This window comes from Ursus americanus, chromosome 14, assembly GCF_024610735.1.
Source record: "Ursus americanus isolate L20-20 chromosome 14, mUrsAme1.1.p, whole genome shotgun sequence".
In the NCBI taxonomy this organism is placed as follows: Eukaryota; Metazoa; Chordata; class Mammalia; order Carnivora; family Ursidae; genus Ursus; species Ursus americanus.
In genome coordinates, this window is record NC_142140.1 from 43,532,731 (window position 1) to 43,554,086 (window position 21,356).

The 21,356-nt window shown below is 57.3% G+C and overlaps 1 protein-coding gene across 4 annotated transcripts in view; it reads right to left on the minus strand.

Annotated features, from left to right (window-relative positions):
* CRTC1 (CREB regulated transcription coactivator 1) overlaps positions 1-21,356 on the minus strand; it is a 74,717-nt gene that overhangs the window by 27,785 nt on the left and 25,576 nt on the right. For 3 of the 4 annotated variants that reach the window (XM_087867153.1, XM_045778420.2, XM_045778418.2), the window contains exons 2-6: positions 6,580-6,696; positions 5,309-5,356; positions 3,620-3,757; positions 2,565-2,626; positions 756-850 (exon numbers count right to left, since the gene is read on the minus strand). In XM_087867153.1, coding sequence (XP_087723279.1) covers positions 756-850; positions 2,565-2,626; positions 3,620-3,757; positions 5,309-5,356; positions 6,580-6,696 — 460 coding nt within the window. The remainder of the gene's footprint in view (positions 1-755; positions 851-2,564; positions 2,627-3,619; positions 3,758-5,308; positions 5,357-6,579; positions 6,697-21,356) is intronic. The other variant, XM_045778419.2, reaches the window with a different exon arrangement.

The following is a 21,356-nucleotide window of genomic DNA, read 5'->3' on the forward strand; positions in this document are numbered from 1 at the left end:
AGTGTTTGGACCTTAACTGTATGTGATTAATCCTCTGGTTTCTGTGTCTCTAGGCAGATCAAGCCTGGGTGGGATTTCCCACAGCTTCACAGCACATCACTCCCCTCTCTGGGTAATGCTGCCCCAGTTTTTATGATGGTATGTACCCTCCCAGAAGGTCCCAGGGACACTGCCCCTGCACACAGCTCTGGGGAGAGGCTGGGGGCCTGGGCACAGATCTGCCCTAGCTACTCAGCGGTGTATGCAGACACCAGTCAGAGAGGAGAGTAAGCAAGAGGTGGGAAAGAACCAGCCCCACGTCCATCCACAGGAAGCAGAATGGGCCCAGAAACTGTGAACCAGGAGGGTTCTGAGCTGCACAGCCGGGAACTGGTCCAGCGTGAGGCCCTGAATTGAGCTGCACCACTGAACATCTAGCTCTAGACGGCCTGGTCACGAGCTGATAAATGCCTCTGTGGCTTGGGCTTGCTGCCCCCGCATACTGTGTGGCCATGCCCTGAATCCATGAATGGAAGCCAATGTGCGTTTGAAGGGGCAGTTTTCTCTGCCCAGAAAACTCCTACGCATGCTTCAAAACCCAACTCAAGCAGCACCATCTCTGAAAATGTTCAAGCCTCTCCCCTTGTCCCACAGCACCCACTGTGGGTGGTCTTTGCGGGTCTGTCCACCTATGAGCTTGTGACCTCTGGGAGCACAGGGGCCACCCACTGGACTTGCCTGACCCGAGGAAAGAAGCCCATGTGCCCTGCCAATACCTCTTTTCTGGTGTGCATCCTGCGACCCGCCTGTAAAGGGCTCTGGTTGGGTGGGCGTCATTGTGCTCTGGTGCAGGGCAGAGTCAGAATTGGTCCTGAGGAGAGGAGAAAGACAGTGAGCTTTGGCCCCACAGGGGACGATGGGAGAGTCCTGGCCCCACTCTATCCAGGACATGCTCAACGGGACAGCGTGGAAATAGTGGGTCATATTTGTGAGCTGTTACACCTGCATAAAACCCCAAGGACACTGTTCTCAAAAGAACCGAAAGCTGCAGCAGAGATGTCCCTCCATTCCTAACCAGCCCCTCCCCACTGCCACCCTGTCTGTGGGCTTCTCAGCTTTGGGGGAAAGGATGGTGCCTTCCTGCTAAAACTCTCTGGAGAGGGGGTCCCACGGTCCCACAGCAGCCCAGCCTTGGGGGTACAAGTCCCAGCACATCACTGGGACCCCTTCTGGTGACAAACACCAATGGGCAACCGTGCCCCCCCCCCAGGATGCTCAGTTGCAAAGGAGGTGTAATGAGCAGAAAGGAGAGGCAGTGAGAGGAGGGTCAGAAAATGACCCAGAAAGAATGCAGCCTCTGGGGAGGGCTGTGGCATGAGAGCTGCCAGGAGCTCTGCCTTCTGCACCAGGGTTGGAGTAACTCAATGTAATCCCAGCAGCAGATGCCTGGAGGGATGGTGCCCAGAAGAGCCCCTCGGGTACCCAGGAAACTGTGGCCACCCAAGGGGAGCTGGGCAGGTCCAGCCACATGGCTGGCAATCTGGGGATGAAAGTAAGAGCAGCATGAGTCCAAAAGGGACATCCTAGCCACGGAGAGTGACATGGAGGAAACTTAGTTCAAGGAGAAGAGCAGGTTACAAAGGATTGGGCCAGGTGACTCTCTGACTGTGGGGCCATATGAGTGGTGAGAAGCTGGTCCAGATCCTGGACCCCCCTCAGCTGTGTGTCCCTGAGCAAGTCTTCTGACCTCTCTGTGCTCACTTTCCTTCTATCTAAAATGTGAAGAATAAAAGCACCTACTGCACAAAGCTCTGCACATTTTGTATCAGCTAATGAATATGATGGTTGGAATTGGGCCTGATACAGAATATATCCTCAGGAGCAGCTAAATGACGCTGCTGAATGATACGTTACATGACATATTATACTTCATAAACACGGATGGGTTTAACAAATTACTTTTGGTCTTTGGTGAAATCACCTACATATATATTTTTTTATGTATGGTAAAATAGATGTAACATAAAATTTACCATTTTAACCATTTTTAAGTATAATCTTCTGTGGTAACAGTAAGTTCACACTGGTGCACAGCCATCCTGTTACCTGCTGTAGATATTAATATTAATCATATGATTGTTATTCTAGACCTTTGTAGGTGATGGCATTATTGATTTTCCTCCCTATTCTAGGTACACTTATGTGTATTCCTAATCTTCTGTAAAAAATATATAATACTTTTATAATCACATTTTCAGTGACTGTTCAGCAATGTGAGAAACCACTCATAATTTAGCATTAAATGAAAAAAAGGCAAGTTACAATACTGAATGTCCAACCTAATCCCAACTCTGTCTATAAAAGAAAAGAAAAAAGTCATGGAAGGAGAAAAAAAAAAATCCCTGGAAGACTCCAAAGCTATGACTTTGGTGTTACAGGGATAGAGCTGATTTCTAGAAACTTCTGGATACTTCTTAGTTTTGTCATTTTAAAGTGACTGCATATTGGTTTTCCAAGCACAAGCATGATGTAAGTTTGTTTTTGTTTCCAACAAGAGGGCTGAGGGCCGGTTCTGGGTCACTGACCTTCTCCAGCTGGTGTCCGCGGGCGGCGAGAGGTACACGGTGCCGTACGGGCAGCTGTCCGCTTGAGTGTGAGTTAAGGGGACAGCACTGTTGGCTCAGGCCCCACCCCGAGCCCCAGGAATCTCGTGGCCAGGCTGCTGGGAGCCTGCAAACAGCTGGGGCCATAGGGCGGGGGCCTTTCTTGCCTGGCTGCGAGCAGCCCCGGGGGTTCGGTCCTGTCCACCTAGCACTCAGCACTCACCCCCTGCAAGCACACGTGCGAGCTGCGCCCCTTCCAAGAGGGGCCTAGGCTGTGAAACCGGGGCCCGTGGGGGGGCAGTGGGGAGTCTCGTTCAGCTGACCTGGGTCTTAATTCTAGGCTGACAGGGTGGCTCCCCGGGCCCGAGGGCTCTGTCTGGGGCCCAGCTGGTCGGGCTGCCCCAGCCACGGAAATGAGAAGTGGGAAATAACAGGCTTCTCTGTTCTCAAATGCTGGGGGGTCTCGAGAGCAGCCACTCAGACTCTGGTGATGGGGGGTGCGGTGCTGGCTGGCCAAGCACCAAGGGGCGGCCAAGTCTTGGGGGTGGGGAGAAACTCCCGACGATTTCTGCTTGGCCAAGGTGCAGAGGAGAATTCTGTGTCTTCAGATGGAGCCTCCCTTGGATCTGTCTGGGTCTGGCTCAGACCCCCCTCGGCCCGGCTGCCTGGGCTGGGCTGCCCTCTGCATGGCCCCAAGATGTGGACACTCTGCTCACAGCCTCTCTGGGTTCCAGTGCCCAGCCAGACATCCAACACAGTGTGGGTCCCACCTTACCTTCCCCAGCCCTCCCTGAAGGCTGCCTGCTCCAGCAGCCTGGGGCCTTGGTCCCCGTCTGCCCCCGCCTGAGCCTAAGGCTCTTTGGCTAGCCACACTGCTTCCACCAGGGTCCCTGCAACTGCGCCCTCCCTCAGTGCTGCCCGGGAGCCCTGGAGGGCTGGGGCAACCTTATTCCAGTCCAGAGCTGGCAGCTCAGTCAGCTAGACTCCAGGTGCTACAGTCACCAACAGCCCCCCTCCCGTCCTCCGGTAAAAGATATCTGCCGTCCGTGTTTGTCCACTGACAAGGGCCGGCGATGTGGGGAGCCCAGCCGGCCTCGCTCTCGGTATACTCTGTCCACCAGCCCGTGGTGCCGGGTAGTTCGGCTGGTGTCCAGGCCCGAGGACTGGAAGGGTGTCTGGGCGAGGGGGGGATGGGTAGGGAGAAGGAGACCAGAAAAGAGAGAGAAACCCAAATAGTTATCAGCCGTGGCCTGAGATCCAACCCAGCTCTGCCCCCAGGATCTGACTTCAGGCCCCCCCACTCCTGAGACACCCCTTTGTCACCACTCTACAGCCCGGATGGGCTTCCTCCTGTAGCCGGGGCCCCCAGCCTCTGAGCACTGCCGGGGTAGGGGCGAGCTGGGGATCCTGGGTGCCGGGCGGCAGGCGTGCAGTGCGGCTGGCATGCACGGGCCAGGCAGAGCAGCATAAGCTCGGGGCCTGGTGCCGGCTGGGGTGCCAGGGGTGCAGACGGCCCAAGCGCCCCCCAGCCTCGCCAGGTGCAGACAGGCCTCCGCCTTCTCTCTCTGGGCCTGGCTGGCCTCCTCTCCCCACCTACGTCATCCCTGGAGGGGCCTGCCAAAAGACAGCCCCCAGGGCTTCCAGCCGAGGACGTCAAGGGGCCCACCTGGCCAAGTGCTGGCTCCCCAGAGGCTCCTTATTGAGCCCTGGCCGGTCTTGATTGAAATGAGCCCCCCACGCCCTCCCCCACCACCTCATCCCTTCACCACCAGAGCCAAGTGCAAGCGCTTTCTGGAGCTCTGGCCCGTGGCTCAGCCGGAAGGGGCTTCCTTCCAGCACCTGGGGCTGGCACAAGGCCTCTGGCCAGACCTTGTTCCTTGCTCCCTCTCCCAGCTCCATGCCCCCGGGGCCCCTGGGAGCCTGCTCCCTGCCTGCCCTAGTGCTGTGGGGCCCCTCACCATCTGACTGGGGTGAGACTGGCAACCTTAGCCAGCTCTGGAGGCAGCCAGTCCCCCCACCCCGCCATCTGGCCCTTGGGCCCTTCTGTCTTCTCTGGGCAGCCAGGCAAAAGCAATTTCCTTCCGGAAGACTGCCACTGGCTGGAATCACTGCTCTTCCCTACCCATCCAAACGCCTGGGCCAGTGTTCGGGGCTGACAGCTCTCCCTAGAGTCTGGGGCCCCCTGTTTCTCTCTGACCCAGCAAGAATCCTGCCAGCTTGGGTCTTTCTGCACTTTTGCTTCCAAAAGGCCTTGGACCTGGAGATCTCAGTGACTGAGGGAAGGTGGGAACCTTGCCATCCACGCACAAACACTGGAGGGCAGGGGTGGTCACTGTCCTCCCAGAGATGCCTACAAGGCCGGCGGGGGCGGGGGGGTGGCGGGAAACCAAGGCAGCTGAAGCAGAGCCAGAGGCAGAGAGAAGCTCGGGCCCGGCCACAGCCCGGCTCACCAGGCTGCACCTGGTATCCACACACACATACATGTGCATGTGTCGCAGGAACGAACCATGCAGCATTGATGCCCATGCTCAGATCCCCCAGGTGGGGGCCTCTCAACGCAACCACACGCACTTCCCCACACAGGGCAGGGGGAGGTGCAGAGTGGATCCACTTCCGTTTGGCAGACAGGGCACTTCCCGCCAGGCCACTGGGGCGACCACGCAGGGATACCCAGCACCCGCGCACGTGCCAAGGACGCCGAGGCCTCAGCCCAGGGGCTCATTTACCAGAGAGACAGGAGCCGCTGCCAGGGCCTCCCCCAGATATCCGCTGGGCTGAAAATGCAAAGAACCGAGACTTTGAGACACTCCTGCCTCGTCTGGCCCCCCAGTGAGATGCCCGACAGGCCCCAGTATACCCTTGGCCCAAGGAGGCTCTATGCCAGCCCTAGCTAGGGCCGTACTGGGGGCTGCCCAGAGAGATGCTCTCCTTGAGGGAGAAGGGGATGGGGGAAACAGAGGAAGGGGAGAGGCAGGAGGAGGAGAGAAAACTCAAACTAGGAAGGGCCTTGACAAAGAGGTCAGGCTCTTGGAGCACATTCAGGATCGGCGCAACGGCCCCACGTGTCTACTCCAGCAAGGAGGCCATCTGAGGGGGGCCATGCTCCAAGGAGTCTAGGAGATGCGGAGCTGAGCCAGGTGGACCCAGAGCGAGCCTAGGGGACCCCGGGCCAGTGCCCTGCTGCATCCCAGCAGTAGTGTGGGAGGAGGAGGAGCTGGGGTGGGGACTGACTCGGGTGGGTGGGGGACTGAGCTCCATGCGGGACGGGCCTGGCTCCACCTGGCCTGTCAACACATGGACAGACGTGGCTGTTTCTGAGGCTCTGTCCCAGCAAAGGGGCGGGTGTGTGGCCGTCTGGTGGACCTGTCCCTACAGAGCCCAGACAAGCTGGGGGTGGCCCCAGCTCCGGGCCCCACTCCCAGGCCCACCTCACCCCTGCTTCCACCTGCAGACCGGGGTCAGGGCACAGCCAGGGTGAGAGGCTAGCCCAGCACCCAGGCGGTGGGCCTTATCTCTCATTATTTATGATAAGGACGTGTGCGGCGGCTGTGTGGCCTGCGGGAGCCGCGTTGTGTGCGTCTCTGCCAAGAAACGTTTGCAGACAAGTGGGGTCAGGCCACAGGGCCTCCTTCTGAGAATTGCTGGGCTTGCGGATTAGTGAGGCAGGATGGAGCCAAGCCCCAGAGGCCCCGAGCGGTTCCCGATGCCGCACAGCCGGCCAACAGGTGTAGCGGCTGCCGAAACGCTCTTGGCCAGACCACAGCCTCACTGCGGGCTCTGCTGACAGGGGACAGGCAGGGGGATCCAGGCAAGGCCTGGCCAAGCCATCCCAGGGACAGGAAAAGAGTAGGTGGGGGCGGGGGAAGGCGGGCTGCGGCAATTATTTGGTGACCCCAGCTATCCGCAGCGGCTGACGCACACACTTGCTCTGTGGCCAGGGTGGGCCCCGCATAGGACGTGCACCAGGTGGGAGGCTGTGGGGGGGATGGGGACTCACCTGGAAGGGTAGATCCACGGTGCCACTCCCGATCTGGTTCACGTTGGGCAGGGACCCACCGTAGTACTGGCCACGGCTTGGGCCCAGCTGCAGGTACTGAGACTTCTGGAGCTGGAGCTGCAAGAGAAGCCAGCAGCTGCAATGCGGGCCCAACGACTTCCCAAGCACATCATGAAGAATGCCACCCCGGGGGGCCCAGAAAGGAACCAAGTGATGGGGTCAATGGCACCAGTCACAGAGGGTGCGGGACCCTGTGACTCAGATACTCAAAGGAGTCGGGTGTCTCTTCACGCAAAACAGCAGAATCAGAAACCCAAGGTGCCCCAGGCAGCTCTCCCTAGGTAGGGCAGCAGGCCCTGTGGGGAGCTGCCTCCATGAACTTGGGGGAGCCTTATTGGTTCACCTGTACGGTCTGTGAATGAACAAGAGAGTATCAGGCAGACCTGGAGCCTAGAGCCTGTGGAGAAGGCCCCTCACCCACCCAGGGGAACCACTTCTTATCACAGCCAAAGACTAAGTTCGGGGGTGCAGGCCAGAGACTGCAAACTGACACCCGGACACAGGAGAAATTGTCTTTCCAATGGCCTGAATCAGAGGCACTGTCTCAGAAGCACAGCGCTGACTTTCAAAGCGCAGGACGTGTGATCCCTCCAGCAGCACACACAGGGCAAGCGGGTCGGCCAGACCCCGTCCGAGTGCTAAGGGGTCCTGCCCAAGCCCCCAGGCTCCTTCTGCCTCTCTTGTTGGCCTCCCTGGAGCTGGGTCCAGAGGAGGGCCTTCATCTGGGATGGCCGAATGCCTGCACAGGCCTCCACCGGTCACTCACACGGGGATTTGTCCCACTGGGCCACACCTCAGACCCAGGAGCCCAGTTCCCTGACTGGCCGCAGCTGCCTCGAGGTGAGGCTGGAACCTAGCCTCCTCTTCCTTGAATAGCTGATTCCACTTTCCTGGGAACAACAGCAGATGTCCCTGGCGTGGTCGGCGCCACTCGCGGCCCTTAGGGCTGAAGGTCCACAATGCCTGGCCCACCCCACTGGGAGGCAGGCGTCGTGCCTGAGGGGTGGTGGCCGGGCATTCAGGGAGGGTGGGCGTCCGTTCCGGCCCTGGCTGGGGCGGTTGCTAGGGTCGACACTGTGTACACAACAAGGCCGGCTCACGTTCCCTCACAAACAGCTCCTGGCAGCGCTCCGTGAGCTGGCTGCCCGCGCCGCCCCACTCTCCCACGCCGGCCCCTACTTCCTGGGGGGCCTTGGATCCTGGAGGGGGAAGTGAGGCTCGGGAACTGGCCACCCGCCCAGCAGAGCACCTCACCCAGGTAAACAGCTGTTTCCTGCGAGCTGCAGTGGAGTCAGGAGGGAGACTGACCTTGTTCCATCCTTCACCGGTAGTTCTTGGGATCTGCGGGGCCCGGCCCAGGGTCTGTCTCCAACGGCTGGAGACGCTCACTGTGACCACCTCACTGTGTCCCTTCCACCTCATACTCATGCGAGATGAAACAGGCCAGCCTCTGGCCAGGGGAAGGGGGAGACCAAGCAGGGTGGGTCCCCACTCCTGCATGGGCACAAGTCACCTCAGACCCAAGACACCCACGGGCTTCCTTGTGTCTGAGCCTTGTGGCAGGAGCCTGCATTGCGTCCAACTCTCAAGAACCATGGGGCGTCCTCCCTTCGTGGCCTTGGTCTCCCCTTCCCATTTGTCCAGGAGTGGGAGGGGATGCCTGGTATGCCACACAGCAAGTGCTTCCAACACATGCACTGTTGTCCCAGGCTGAACCGCCAGCGCAGGGAGCTCCAGCATCCTGTCCAAGCACTCCACAAAGTTGCCATGTTCCAGGCCAGAAGGAGCCTGGTGTCGGGGACGATCTACAGGACTGGGGACTGACAGGATGCTCAAGCTCACAGGCCCCTGTGACACCAGCCCTCCCAGGCCCCACCTCTGTCTGAGCCTTTCTTTCTAGCAATGGCCTCCCACCCACCTCCCCACTTTGCTGCAGGACTGTCGGGCTTTGGAGTACAGCCTCTGGGTTTGGAGTGGAAGGTGTGTGGGACCCTGCACTTCTTTGGGGGCACCCTGTGCCTGTCCCTGGTTGCATATTGGCAGCGCAGGAAAGTGTCCCCCTGGCCTAGAGAAGTCTGGCCTTTGTCCCCATCCCTGAGAGGTGGAAGCCCTCTGAACATTCTGCCTGACAAGACTATCTCTGTTTGCCTGGGGTCTTGGGCCACACTGGGTGGTCTATGCCAACAGTGTGATTTAGGGTAGGGGTCTTGGGCCATGTGGAATCAGCTCGCCCCCTGCAGGGGCTAGAGATGGAGGTCACCCATGCAGCCCCATTAAAAACCCTGGACACTGAGGCTCAGGGAGTACCCCTGGATGGCAGTACACCACGCGTGTTGTCACACACTGGCGCTAGGAGAAGTGAAAGCTGTCCACACAACTCCACAGACAGGGGACACCCAGAAGTTCCATCCACGGAACTCTCCTGGACGCCACCCCACTCAGCCCTTCCCTTTGTCAATTATAACACTGTGTCCTTTCGCTTGTAATAAACCCTAACTGTGAGTGTAACAGCTTCCAGTGAGTCCTGTGTCCCTCAAGTGACCTGCTGACCTGAATGTGGTCTTGGGGACCCCCTAAACTTTCCAGGAGCTGACTGCCCTCCCAGCCCTTGCCGGGAACCCCCAGGAGCAGGGTACTGAGGTGAGAAGATGCCAGCCTGGGGCCCTGACCAAGAACCTGCTGCCTCAGAGGGCCCACGGGAAGGAAGGACAGCGGAGTGACACCACCGGGCAGGACCTTATGAACTGCTGGATGTTGATGCTCAAGCCTCTTCCTATTGCCAAGTTACAGCCCCTCGTGCATCCTTCCGGCCAGCGGTCCTCACTCTGTGCCCCCCAACAACAGCACTTTCCCCTAACTTCGCCAACAGAGCTCTGTAAACCCAGCATCCAAGCCAGCGCCTGTCACTCAGCAGCACCTGCTCATGGAACAAATCCGTGTATGAACATGTGAGTGAGTGAATGAATGAACACTGCTGTTCCTTCTCTCAAGGGCCGACTTTGACAAGTCAGGTGACAGGCCCACCTGGAGGTTACGCTAGCGCCTTTCAGAAGGCCAATACAGCTCCCAACCCTATTACAGGGCTTGGGTGCCTCTGCCTCCCCACCACCCCATCCTCATGGCTGTTGGAAAGGGCAGTGCAGATGCGGAAGTGAGGCTCAGACAAGGCTGTCACTTGCTGGCAGCCACGTGCTAGAATAGGAGACCTGCATCTCTCAGGGCTCCCCTCCCTTGCTTGTGGCCTGTGGTCAGATAGCCCGGGCCTCCCGATTATGAGTGGACCCTACTCCAGATTCAGAGGGCCTGGGCTGAGGGTGGAGGGGTGCCCCATGACCCATGCTTTTGCCATAACCTCCCTGCCTTCTGCTCTCCCCATTCCTTCGCCCCAAAGCACCCTGAGTTTGTGCACCCCCAAGGGCCTTGGCCTTGTGGTGACAGCCCCCTTCCATGCCCATCCCACAGGGGCCTCCCTGATATGCCACCCAAGGAGCAGCCCCTTCAAGTCACTATCACATCAGCCTCTAGCTTGGTTTGTGTTGTTTTTAATAAACTTTTCATTGCAGAAGTTTTAGATTTGCAGAAAACCTGCAAAGATGGTACACTGTTCCCCAACACCCCTCACCCAGCTTCCCCTAAAGCCACCCTCCTGCCTTACTGGAGCAAAATTAGGAAAGTGGCAGTGGTGCAGCATGCCTGACTGACCCAGACCAACTCGTGTGAAGCCTCCAGTGTGTCTCACTGGGTTTGCTGCACTGGACCCTGTCCAACATTCCCATCCGGTCCCCACTGTGGGGACCTAAGACTCACAGTCTGCTGGTCACACTGCGTCCAGTGCCAGGAATGTGTGTGGTCACGCTGGACACCAAGTACTACCAGGTGTACTCACCTCCCATCAGCCTGCTGCAGCCTCGTATCTTTCCAGAACAATATTCCTAGTCCATAGTTCTCAAACCCTCTTGCTCTGAGGTTGGAACTGACTGAGCAAGCAGCACCAGGCCCTAGGGGTCAGAGGTATATCCATCGTGGACGGCCTAGAAGCACAGCACAGACCCTGGCCACCCTGAACTCAACGTCTCCCCACCCCAAGCATTACAGATGGCACCCCAGGTGTCCCTCAGCCCCCGCCATAGGCACAGAGCCCTTCCCAGCACATTTAAGCTATCATAATAGTCATATTACCTTCAGCGTCCCAGGGCTACCGTAACAAAAGACCACAAACAGCGTGGCTTAAAACAGTAAGAATTTACTCTCTCACGGTTCAGGAGACAGAAGTTCAAAATCAAGGTGTGGGCAGGGTTGGTTCCCTCTTGAAGCTCTGAGGGAGAGTCCGTCCCAGGCCTATCCCAGCTCCTGGCAGCTCCAGGGTTCCTGGGCTTATGGCCACATCGCTTCAGTCTCTGCCTCCGTCCCCACGTGGCTTTCCCCTGTGTATGCCTCAAATCTCCCTCTCCTTTCTCTTATAACACCTGTCACTGGATTCAGGCCCACCCTAATCAAGAATGGTCTCACCTTGAGCCCTTTAATTACATCTGCAAAGACCCTCCTGCCAATAAGGTCACATTCCCAGGTTCTGGGGTAAATGCATGGACATAGGTTTTAGGGGGATACAATTCAACCCAAGACAGTCCCTTTGAGGGGAGCATCAGCACACACCACCTTCCAGATGGGAAAAGTGACTTGCCAGGCAAGAAAACTGCCCAAGGTCACCCAGCTTGGAAGTGGCTGAGCAGGGCACAGACTCCACTTCTGGAACTGAACCCCTGCATGACCCTGCAGACCAGCAGACAGCTGGCACCACAGAGTGTCAGAGGCCACGTGGCATCGTGGATGAGAGCACACCAGCTCCTCTGGGAGCCTCCAGTTAGAGCATCGATCTGATGACAAGTCTACACTGACTCCATGAAGGTGGGACCCAACACGATTCTCTGTGTAAAAAGCCACTTGGGGTCCTGCCCCAGCCCAAGGTCCCTTGTTTTCAGGCAGGGCACCCCCACTTCTTGACCACCTGGACCATCTCCCTCCACTACCCCACACAAAGTCCTCTCCCCTGTCCCAACTGACACCCACTCCCTCTGCAGAGCCCTATGTAAATGGTGGCTTCTCCAGCCTCTCCCAGCCCCACCTTGCTGATCCTCCAGCACAGTGCACATCCTCCACCTCCTTCCATGCCCACACCCTCTGCTGGCCTGCTGGACACATTCCCACCCGCCCCCAGGGGTCTCCACCAGCCAGGCAGAGGGGAAGCCACAAGGCTGGGAATGGGGGGCTGGCAGCCCTGGGAAGGTCTGGCATGACAAACACACACACTTCTCCAGGACAGCCCCCAGTCCTCCAGGACCCTGTGCAGGATGCAGCGACACCCCTACCTGCCAGCCCCTCCCAGTCCTCACTCTCCAGATGAAGTTGGCCTTGGTTCCCCCCCCCAACCCTCCCAGCAATCGCCATGGCAACTGGCTGGCCTTCTAATGAGATTAAGGGGAGCAGACCTGCTGAAGGCTGAGCTCTGTCCTCTGCAAAGCCAAGGCAGGCATGGGGCCATGCTGCAGAGGGCCAGGGAGGAGCTGTGTGCTCCAAGCGGACCTTAGTCCCCCCACCCCTCACCAGAAAACGCCTGCATGGTCTGGCCCTCTGCTCTCTACCACCAGAGCAGGTCGCTGCCTCGGGGTGTTCGCACTGGCACCCCCTCCTCCACTGGCTCAGCCCAACACTGTGCATCTCACCTCCACAGGATCACCTCCTCCACGGCTCGCTGTCCAAACCCACCTGACTGAGGTCCATCTCCCCTCATCAGACTGTCAGCCCCACAAGGACCCTGGCACAATGCAGTGGCTTGGCATCCACAGGAAGAACCCTTGTCTGAACATGCGAATGTAGGATGTACTCAGAGTCCCAGGCAAGGACAATTCTTCTCCCACAACCACACAGGACTACCTGCCCCCACTGCAAGGTAAAATGAGGCCTAAGGGAGAAGGCCCAGCTGCCCAAGTACAGGGGCAAAGAACCACCCATGAGAGGGAGGGACAGAGTGAACACTCTCTGGAAAGGACTGGAAACCTGGGGCTCTGGGGGAGACAGCTGTGCACGCACAAGTGCCTGACCAGGAAGGTCCGGGACTGCTTTTTCTGTCTTTCTAAACTTACTCATCGAAGTAAGATTCACATAACATAAAATGAACCCTTTTAGCATGTACAATTCAGTGGCACAGAGAACATATGCAACGTTATACGCAACCATCACCTCCACCCAGGTCCAGACAGTTTCCATCATCACCCCAAAAGGACACCCCATCCCCATCAGTAGTCACTCCCCATTCCCCTCCCCCTGGCAACCACCCCCCTGCCTTCAGTCTCTAAGATTTCCCTGTTTTGGACCTTTCACCTAAATGGAATCACACAACACGTGGCCTTTTATGACTGGCTTCTTTCACTCAGCACTTTTTTGTTTTTGTTTTTTTTTAAAGTAATCTCCACGCCCAACATGGGGCTTGAACTCACGACCCCAAGATCAAGAGTCACGTGCTCTACCAACTGAGCCAGCCAGCGCGCTTCACTCAGCACCACGTTTTTCCGGTTTATCCGTGTTGTAACATGTGTCAGGGATTCACTCCTCTTTGTGGCTGAGTAATATTCCATTACAGGGATGGACCGCATTCTGTTTACCAATTCAGCTGCTGGTGAACATTTAGGTTGTTTCTGCCCTTTGGCAACTGTGACTAGTGCTGCTGCGACTGACAGGCAGGTACCAGTATCTGCATGAGTCCCTGTGTTCCAATCTCTAGGTACATGGCTAGGAGTGAATGAGGGAAGGAATGAAAGCGTCACAGGCGTGTGGCCGAGCGGGGATTCCAGGCTGAGTCACCCCTGCCCCCGGCCCCCTGGCCGACTGAGACACTCCCCAGCTGCCTCCTCACCTGTACATAGCTAGGAATGGAGCGGTAATTCTGTACTTCTCTCGTTCGGGAACTGAGGGACTGCTGTCCACTGCACCATTTTACATTTCTGCCAGCCGTGCCCGAAGCGTCGCCATTTCTCCACATCCTCCCCAGCACTTGCTGGCTTCTGCCACCTGATGGGGGTGCGGTGGTCTCCTGCTGTGGTTTTGATGTGCATTTCCCCCGTGGCTAAAGATTTGGAGCAACTGCCCAGGTGCCTATTGGCCATTTGTGTATCAGCTTGGCAGAAACGTTGATTTGAGTCTTTTACCCATTTTTTAAACTGGGTGGTTTGTCTTTTTCTTGTTGCGTTCCAAGAGTTTGTTATATATTATGGATATTACTTGTTTATTAGTGACGTGGTTTAGAAATATTTCCTCCCACACTGTGGGTTGTCTCTTCACCTTTTTTTTTTTTTAATTAAAGATTTTTATTTGTCAGAGAGAAAGAGCGTGAGAGCGAGCACACAAGCAGGCAGAGGGAGAAGCAGGCTCCCCACTGAGCAAGGAGCCCCATGCGGGGCTCAATCCCAGGACCCTGAGATCATGACCTGAGCTGAAGACAGATGCTTAACCGACTGAGCCACCCAGGCATCCCATCCTTTCACTTTCTTCATGGTCTTTGGATGCACGAAAATCTTTAATGTTGATAGAATCGGATCTGTTTTTCTTTTGTTGCTTGTTTGTCTGTTTATTTAAAGTAGGCTCCATGCCCAGCACAGAGCCCAATGGAGGGCTCAAACCACAACCCAGAGACCAAAACCGGAGTTGAGATCAAGAGTTGGATGTTTAGGGGCGCCTGGGTGGCTCAGTCGTTAAGCGTCTGCCTTCGGCTCAGGGCGTGATCCTGGAGTTCTGGGATCGAGCCCCACGTCAGGCTCTTCCACTGGGAGCCTGCTTCTTCCTCTCCCACTTTCCCTGCTTGTGTTCCCTCTCGAGCTGGCTGTCTCTCTCTCTGACAAATAAATAAATAAAATCTTTAAAAAAAAAAAAAAAAGAGTTGGATGTTTAATGGACTGAGCTACCCAGGTGCCCCTGCTGCTTACTGTTTTACTCTCGTATCTAAAAACCCACCCCCTCAGGATGCCTGGGTGGCTCACTCGGTTGAGTGTCTGCCTTCGGTTCAGGTCATGGTCCTGGGGTCCTGGGATCAAGTCCCGCGTCGGGCTCCCTGCTGAGCAAGGAGCCTGCTTCTCTCTCTGCCTGCGGCTCCCCCTCTTTCTCTGACAAATAAAATCTTTAAAAAAAAAAAAAAAAGTAAAAACCCATCACACCTAATCTAAGTCCAGAATGATTCACACCTATGCTTCCTTCCAGGAGTTTTCTAGATTTAGATCTTACAGTTAGGTCTTTGGTACACTGCGGGTTAATTCTGAAGTTTGTTGCTGCCCAGGTCCCACCTCGCTGGCAGCCCGAGAGGGCTCCGCGGGGAGGAGTGCCCGGCTGACCCCGCGGAAGCGTGCTGGTACGCTGGAGTGGCTCATCTAATGTCTGCTGAACGCGGGAGGGAATACTGAATGAATGAGGGAATGAATGAAAGCGTCACAGGCGTGTGGCCGAGCGTGGATTCCAGGCTGAGTCACCCCTGCCCCCGGCCCCCTGGCCGACTGAGACACTCCCCAGCTGCCTCCTCACTCGTTCCCAAAGTGTAAATACAGAACCAGATACACAAACACGGAGTGCGCCTCGGAATGCCTTTAATCAGGCTCTGCTGCCGCTGCCAAATTCCCAACCCTGGCTGAATCAGAGGGTCCTCTGTGAGCACGTTTTGTTTCCCTTGTTGGTGGCGGCTGTTGAGCACAGACGTTCCGGCTGGGATGTGTGAAGGGTCCCTCGGGGCCTGAGCATAGCACAGCTGGCTCACGGGGGCCTCTTTCCCTGTGAACGAGACCCCGGCCCTGCCAGCCGGCAGCGAGCCAAACTTGGGTGGGGACTTGCAGCAGCTCTGAGACGGGGAGACATGGCTTCACCTCCATTTTACAAGGGGGGAAACTGAAACACTGAGGGACAACAGGCTCGCCCTGAGGTCACTCACTCGGCGACAGGAGGGGGCCTCAGTTACAATCCAGGGTCTTTCTCCAGCAAGGCCCACAAGGCCCTTTCTGCTCTGCTTTCTGCCTCTGGGCCCCTGCACCCAACTCATTCTTTTCTGGAACCTTCCATGGAGCTCCTTCTCATCCTTTAGGTTTCAGCTCAAATATCACTTCCTCAAGAAGCTCTCCTTGACCCCCTACTTCTAAAATAACCCTCTGTATCAACACCGGCCGCCGTAACAAAATACCACAGACTGGGCGGCTTGAAAAACAGACACTTATTTCTCCCAGTTCCGGAAGCTGGAAGCCTGAGACCAGGGTGCCGTCCCTGTAGGAGCCCTCCTGCTGGCTTGCAGAAAGCCACCTTCTCCATGTCCTCACACGGCCTTTCCGGGTGGTGCGTGAGGGTGGAGAGAATGCTCTCTCCTCGCTCTTCTTCTTCTCATAACGACGCCTGTCCTATCAGATCAGGACCCCACCCTTATGACCCCAATTCATCACCTTAGTCACCTCCTCCTCACAAACCCCATCTCCACATATAGTCACACTGGTGACAAGGACTTCTACGTATGAATCTGGGGGACACAATTCAGTGCACAGCACCCTTTCACGGGTATGTTGCCTGCTTGTGTCTGTCCGGCGGCCGGCCTGCCCTAACTGCTGGAGGCCTGCTTGCCAGGCCGCCATGGGCACCTCAGGGCCCGGTGCCTACCTCCACGAAGCACCACTGAGAGCTGTACCTGGAACTGGAAACCTCAGCCTGAGTCTTCTGGGAACACCCACAGCTAGCCAGTCCCAGACAAAGCCCAAGGACCCCAGGAATGTCCCAGCAGGAGCACCCAGGGTGCAGGGTGCAGTGGCCCATGACGAGAGACCTTCTCGGGGCCTGGCCCTGGAGAGCCCAAGAGTCAGTGAGGTGAGGGTGACAAACAGCACATGCTCCCCTGGGGCTGCCGGGCTATCGAGACATGATGGGTGGAAAACCAGGGACCCCAATGCCCAAATATAAAATGATGCGTCTACTCGCTGGGATCAGGGGCTGGCGCGTGCGTGAGAGTACTGGAGAACAGCTCAGGCAGCTGCAAGGGAGTGTGACAAAGCACAACAGCCCGAGGTGGACCAGCTCAGCCCCTGTACTGGGCTGACCAGTGGCCCCCACACGCACCAGGAACCTCAGAATGTGACCTTGTTTGGAAATAGAGAGTTTTTGCAAATATAATTAGTTGAGACTCTTGAGATGAGGTCACCCTGGTTTTAAAGAGGTCCCTAAATCCTATTACTGGTGTCCTTATAAGAAGAGGACACAGAGGGCCGCCTGGCTGGCTCAGTCAGTAGAGCATGCGACTCTTGATCTTGGGGTGGTGAATTCGAGCCCCACGTTGGATGTGGAGATTACTTAAAAAAAGTCTTTAAAAAAGAAGAGTATACAGAGACAGGAGAAAGGCCATGTGAAGATGGAGGCAGAGATCAGGGTGACGCAGCCACAAGCCAAGGAACCCCAACGGCTACTGGTAGCCCCCGGGAACTGGGAGACAGGCCTGGGACAGCTTCCCCTTCAGGGTCCCCAGAAGAATCCAATGCTGTCCACACCCTGATCTCTGACTTCTAGTCTCCAGAACTGTGACAGAATAAATTTCTGTCATTTTAAGCCTTCCAGGTGACGGTTCTTTGCTACGGCAGCCCCAGGAAACAAACTGCTGCAGGGCAGAGTCCATGGGGGCCCAGAGGGAGCCGGAGCCAAGCCTGGGGCAGGAGGGGACCCTAAAATTAAACAGGTGGGGAGAGCCGACCATGAGGACCCTCCAAGGATGAGCTGGTAAGGATCCAGGCAGAGGGAACAGCAGGGGCAGAAGTGAAGGCCCAGGGACAGACGGAGGAAGGACAAGGCCAGGCCAGCTCGGATGGGCAGGCACAGCAGAGGGGCAGGGAGGACAACACCAGAGCCCAGACCAGGGGGCTGCACAAGTGATGGTGACTCAGGGGCTGGTAACACCACAGTGGGCTCACCAGGCAGGGGAGTTGGCACGTCAGCAGGTGCAGAAGGGTCCATCCCCAAGACACACCTCTCCGTTAGGTCATGGGAGCGCCCATCTATGACCTCGTGTCAACCCCATCCCCAGGTCCTGGGGGCTGCACTAGGTGGAGCGACGGGGATGTGGGGTCTCACCGAAAACAAAGCTCAGCCCTGGCTACACATGCCTCCCTCTGGCCTGTGTGCAGGCACCACGTCGTACAGGGCTGGGGGGGGGATCCAGGGAGCAGGGGCCTGGGCAGCATGACCCCTCCCCCAATTCCCTCACCCACACACTGAGTGCAGGGCCGCAGCTCGTCACTGTTGGACCCACAGGGGCCTATGCACAGGGACCCGGGGGGGGCGGAGTCTAGTGTTCACTCACCCACCTCTGCCTTGTACAAGCCCAGGCAGGCCCAGGGGAGGCAGGAGGGCCCCAAGCGGGAGACTGGGCAGTAAGCGGCGGGGTCCACATGCGGCCTAAAAGCAAAGCCAGTGCTGCCGGCACAGCCAACGACAGATGCAGGCCGCCTCCTGCCGTCGTCTGCTGGAGGCCACAGAGGACCCCGCACTGCTCAGGTGGCTTTTTACATTTTAGCCAAATACTCCCCCTGAGTCCACGTCATGGTGGCCACGGGAGAGGAAGCCCACTGGCCCACAAGGGGACAGGATGACCAGCACCAGAGAGCCACCCCACCCCTCATGTGCCTGAGTGCCAGGTCCCCGCAGTACCGCTGAGCGTGTTCGCTGTTGGCCAGCGTCCCCTGAGACAGGCGGCCGAGCCCGGCACACATCAAGGCCCTGTCCAAAGGGCCCGCAGCAGCTGGCTTCACCTGTGACTTCTGGAAGCTCTCCCAGCCTCCACAGGAGCTGCCCGGCCCTGGCCGCCAAGAGGCTCGGGGAAGGCTGCAGGGCTGGAGAGCTCACGGCCAGAGGGGCTTCAAGAAGGAGGCAAACGGTATCAAGTCAACTTCTAAAGAAGATCAGGCTTAAACAAGTCACTTGGAGCTGCTGGTTATGACTCCATCCTAGTGTGACTTGCTTTCAGGAGCTGATAAGATCTAGATCTCTGATATTTTTAAGTCCAAACCACTTGGACCCTGCAGCTCTTTCCGGGTTTTGCTCCTCCACCGCCCATTCTGTCAGCTAATTAAGCTGAAGAAGCTTGGGAATAAAGTGCAGAACAAGGTTAATAAAGCTCCTCGCCTCATAACAAAAAAAAAAAAAAAAAAAGAGCCAGAAAAGAGGGAGAGGGGTGAGGACAGGGCGGGTGGCAGGGCACCAGGAGAGGGGTGCTTGTCCAAGGGCAGGGACCCTCACCCCAGAGGCGCTCTGTCCACGCCCACTCTTGGGCACTCTCCAGGCTTCCTGGGGCTGCCGTGACAGAGGACCACACACCAGAGGGCTTCAAACAACAGGAATGTATTCCCTCACCACACCAGAGGCCAGACAACTGAAATTAAGGTGTGGGCAGGGCTGGATCCTTGCGGAGGCTCAGACGGACAATCTGTCCCAGGCCTCTCTCCTGGCTTCTGGGGACTGCCGGCAGTCCACAGTGTCCCTGGACTTGCAGACGCCTCATTCCGACCCCCACCTCTGTGTTCGCACAGCCTTCTGCCTGTGTGTCTCTGTGCTGTCTTCCTGTAAGGACACCAGTCTCTGGATTGAGGGCCCACCCTACTCCAGGACAACCTCAGCGTGAGGCTGATGACATCGGAAAGACCTTATTTCCAAAAAAGGTCTCGTTCACAAGTTCTGGTTGGACATAAATTTGGGGGTGGGGGACACTCTTCAACCCATCACAGTCACCCCATCCTGTGTCGCCACAGGGCCCACGCCAAGAGCCTCCCACAACAGCCCCCCAAGCTCAAGCCTCAGGCTTTCCCCTGCAGCCAGCGCTGGGCCTCCCGGGCAGCGCCTCCCCTCCTGAGCCTCCGTTTCTTACGCTGATCAGCTGAGGGCGGAGGGGTAAAACTGGGTGGCACACGGACCCAGCCAGCACCCATCAGCCACAGCGGAAACAACTGGGACCCTGCCAGGCAGGTGGCCGGCAGCGTCTGGATAGTCATTTGGCAGGGTCTGTAAGGAGCCTGAACAACGTTCCTGCCCTCTGACCCAGTAATTCCACTTCTGGGAAGCTCTCCTGAGGGAGATCGTCCAAAATGCAGATTTATGCACAAAGATGTTCCTACATCGTCAGTCATCACAGCAAGGAGCTAAACTGCTGCAGGATCAGGCCAGGCCAGGGTGGAGCCTCCACTCTGGAGAAGAGCAGAGGACACGTGCCCCTAAGCCCGAGGTGGAAAGGAGGGAAGGTGCCCTCTGCAGAGATCAGTCCATGCAGGCACAGGCAAACCCGGGATAAGGCCGGGCCAACTGCCTTTCCAGGGACGTCCCCAAGAGGGGCTGGACACTGGGGTGTGCAGGGGGGAGGGCGGGGGAGCAGGGTGGCCAGCAGCTCCATAAATGTCCCTTGGGACAGGAGAGGAATTCTCCAGAACAAAGGAAGGGCTGTGAAGAACCACATAACTGGAGTGACCAAGGCCACCCGAGCTCAAAGCGAGGCCCAACACTCCATGTTATGCCCTCCAGGCCAGAGGCTGACGCAAACCCAAACACAGGCTAGTGCAATGCTGTGGACAGGGAGGGGTTCTGTGAGAATGGGGAAGGCCCCCTGAAGACCATGGGGAGGGACACCCCACTTGGATGGAGCCGGGGAAGGGGGATGCTTGGGGTGCAGAGGCCCCACAGAGTTTAGAGAGGAGGTTCCCCCTACTCAGGCCAAGGGGCCGGGGAAGTGGCAGGAGTGTGATCCCACATATGGACAGCGGGTCATAGACATTAGCCCGGTATACTCAAGACAGAGGGGCATCCTTAGCTCCGGGCAGGCCCCCCCAAAAAGGGCACTAGGTTGGGAAGGGCAGGTAACCATGATGAGGCGAAGTGGGTAGGGGGTGGGCAGGCAACAGGGCTGGAAGCCCCTAAACTGACAAAGTCAAGAACGCAGTGACAGCAAGATCCAGCTGGCGCCTCCCCCCACCTCATGTGGGTGTCATTTAAGCATGCAAGGTGGGTCAACTCGGGTACATGCAGCAGATTCACTTGAGGCCTTGAAATCTTATGTCCCCATCCTCACCCCTGGAACCTGCGACTGACCTTATTTAGAAAAAGGGTCTTTACCCATGTAAATGAAGATAAGCATATTGGGATGAAGAAATCTTCCTGTGGGCCCTCCATTCAAAGACACAGGGACAAGGCCATGCAGAGACAGAGGCAGAGATTGGGGTCACATGGTACAAGGCAGGAAACACCAGGGCCCCCAGGAGCTGCAAGAGGCCAGGAAGGATCCTCCTCCAGAGCCTTCGGAGATGGCGTGGCCCTGCTGACACCATGACTTCAGATTTCTGGCCTCCGGACTGTGGGATAATAAACTCCTGCTGTTCTAAGCCCCCCAGCGTGTGGTCCTTGTTACAGCAGCCCCAGGACACGCATACCCACGGTGCCCCTGAGCCAGGACAGGTGCCGCCATCGCCCCTGCCCAGCGGAAGTTAAGGCCAGGTGGGTGGGCCCTGAACCCCAAGCTCATACCAGGAAACCCAACCCCCTGAAACACAAACAGCACCCCGTTACCTCTTCCTTTTAACATGAAAATGAAATTGACATCCAGCAAGCACAAAAAACAACATACTTGTGCCCCAGCCCAAGACCTAACAGCTGTCACTACAGCGTTGTCTCGGCCTCCG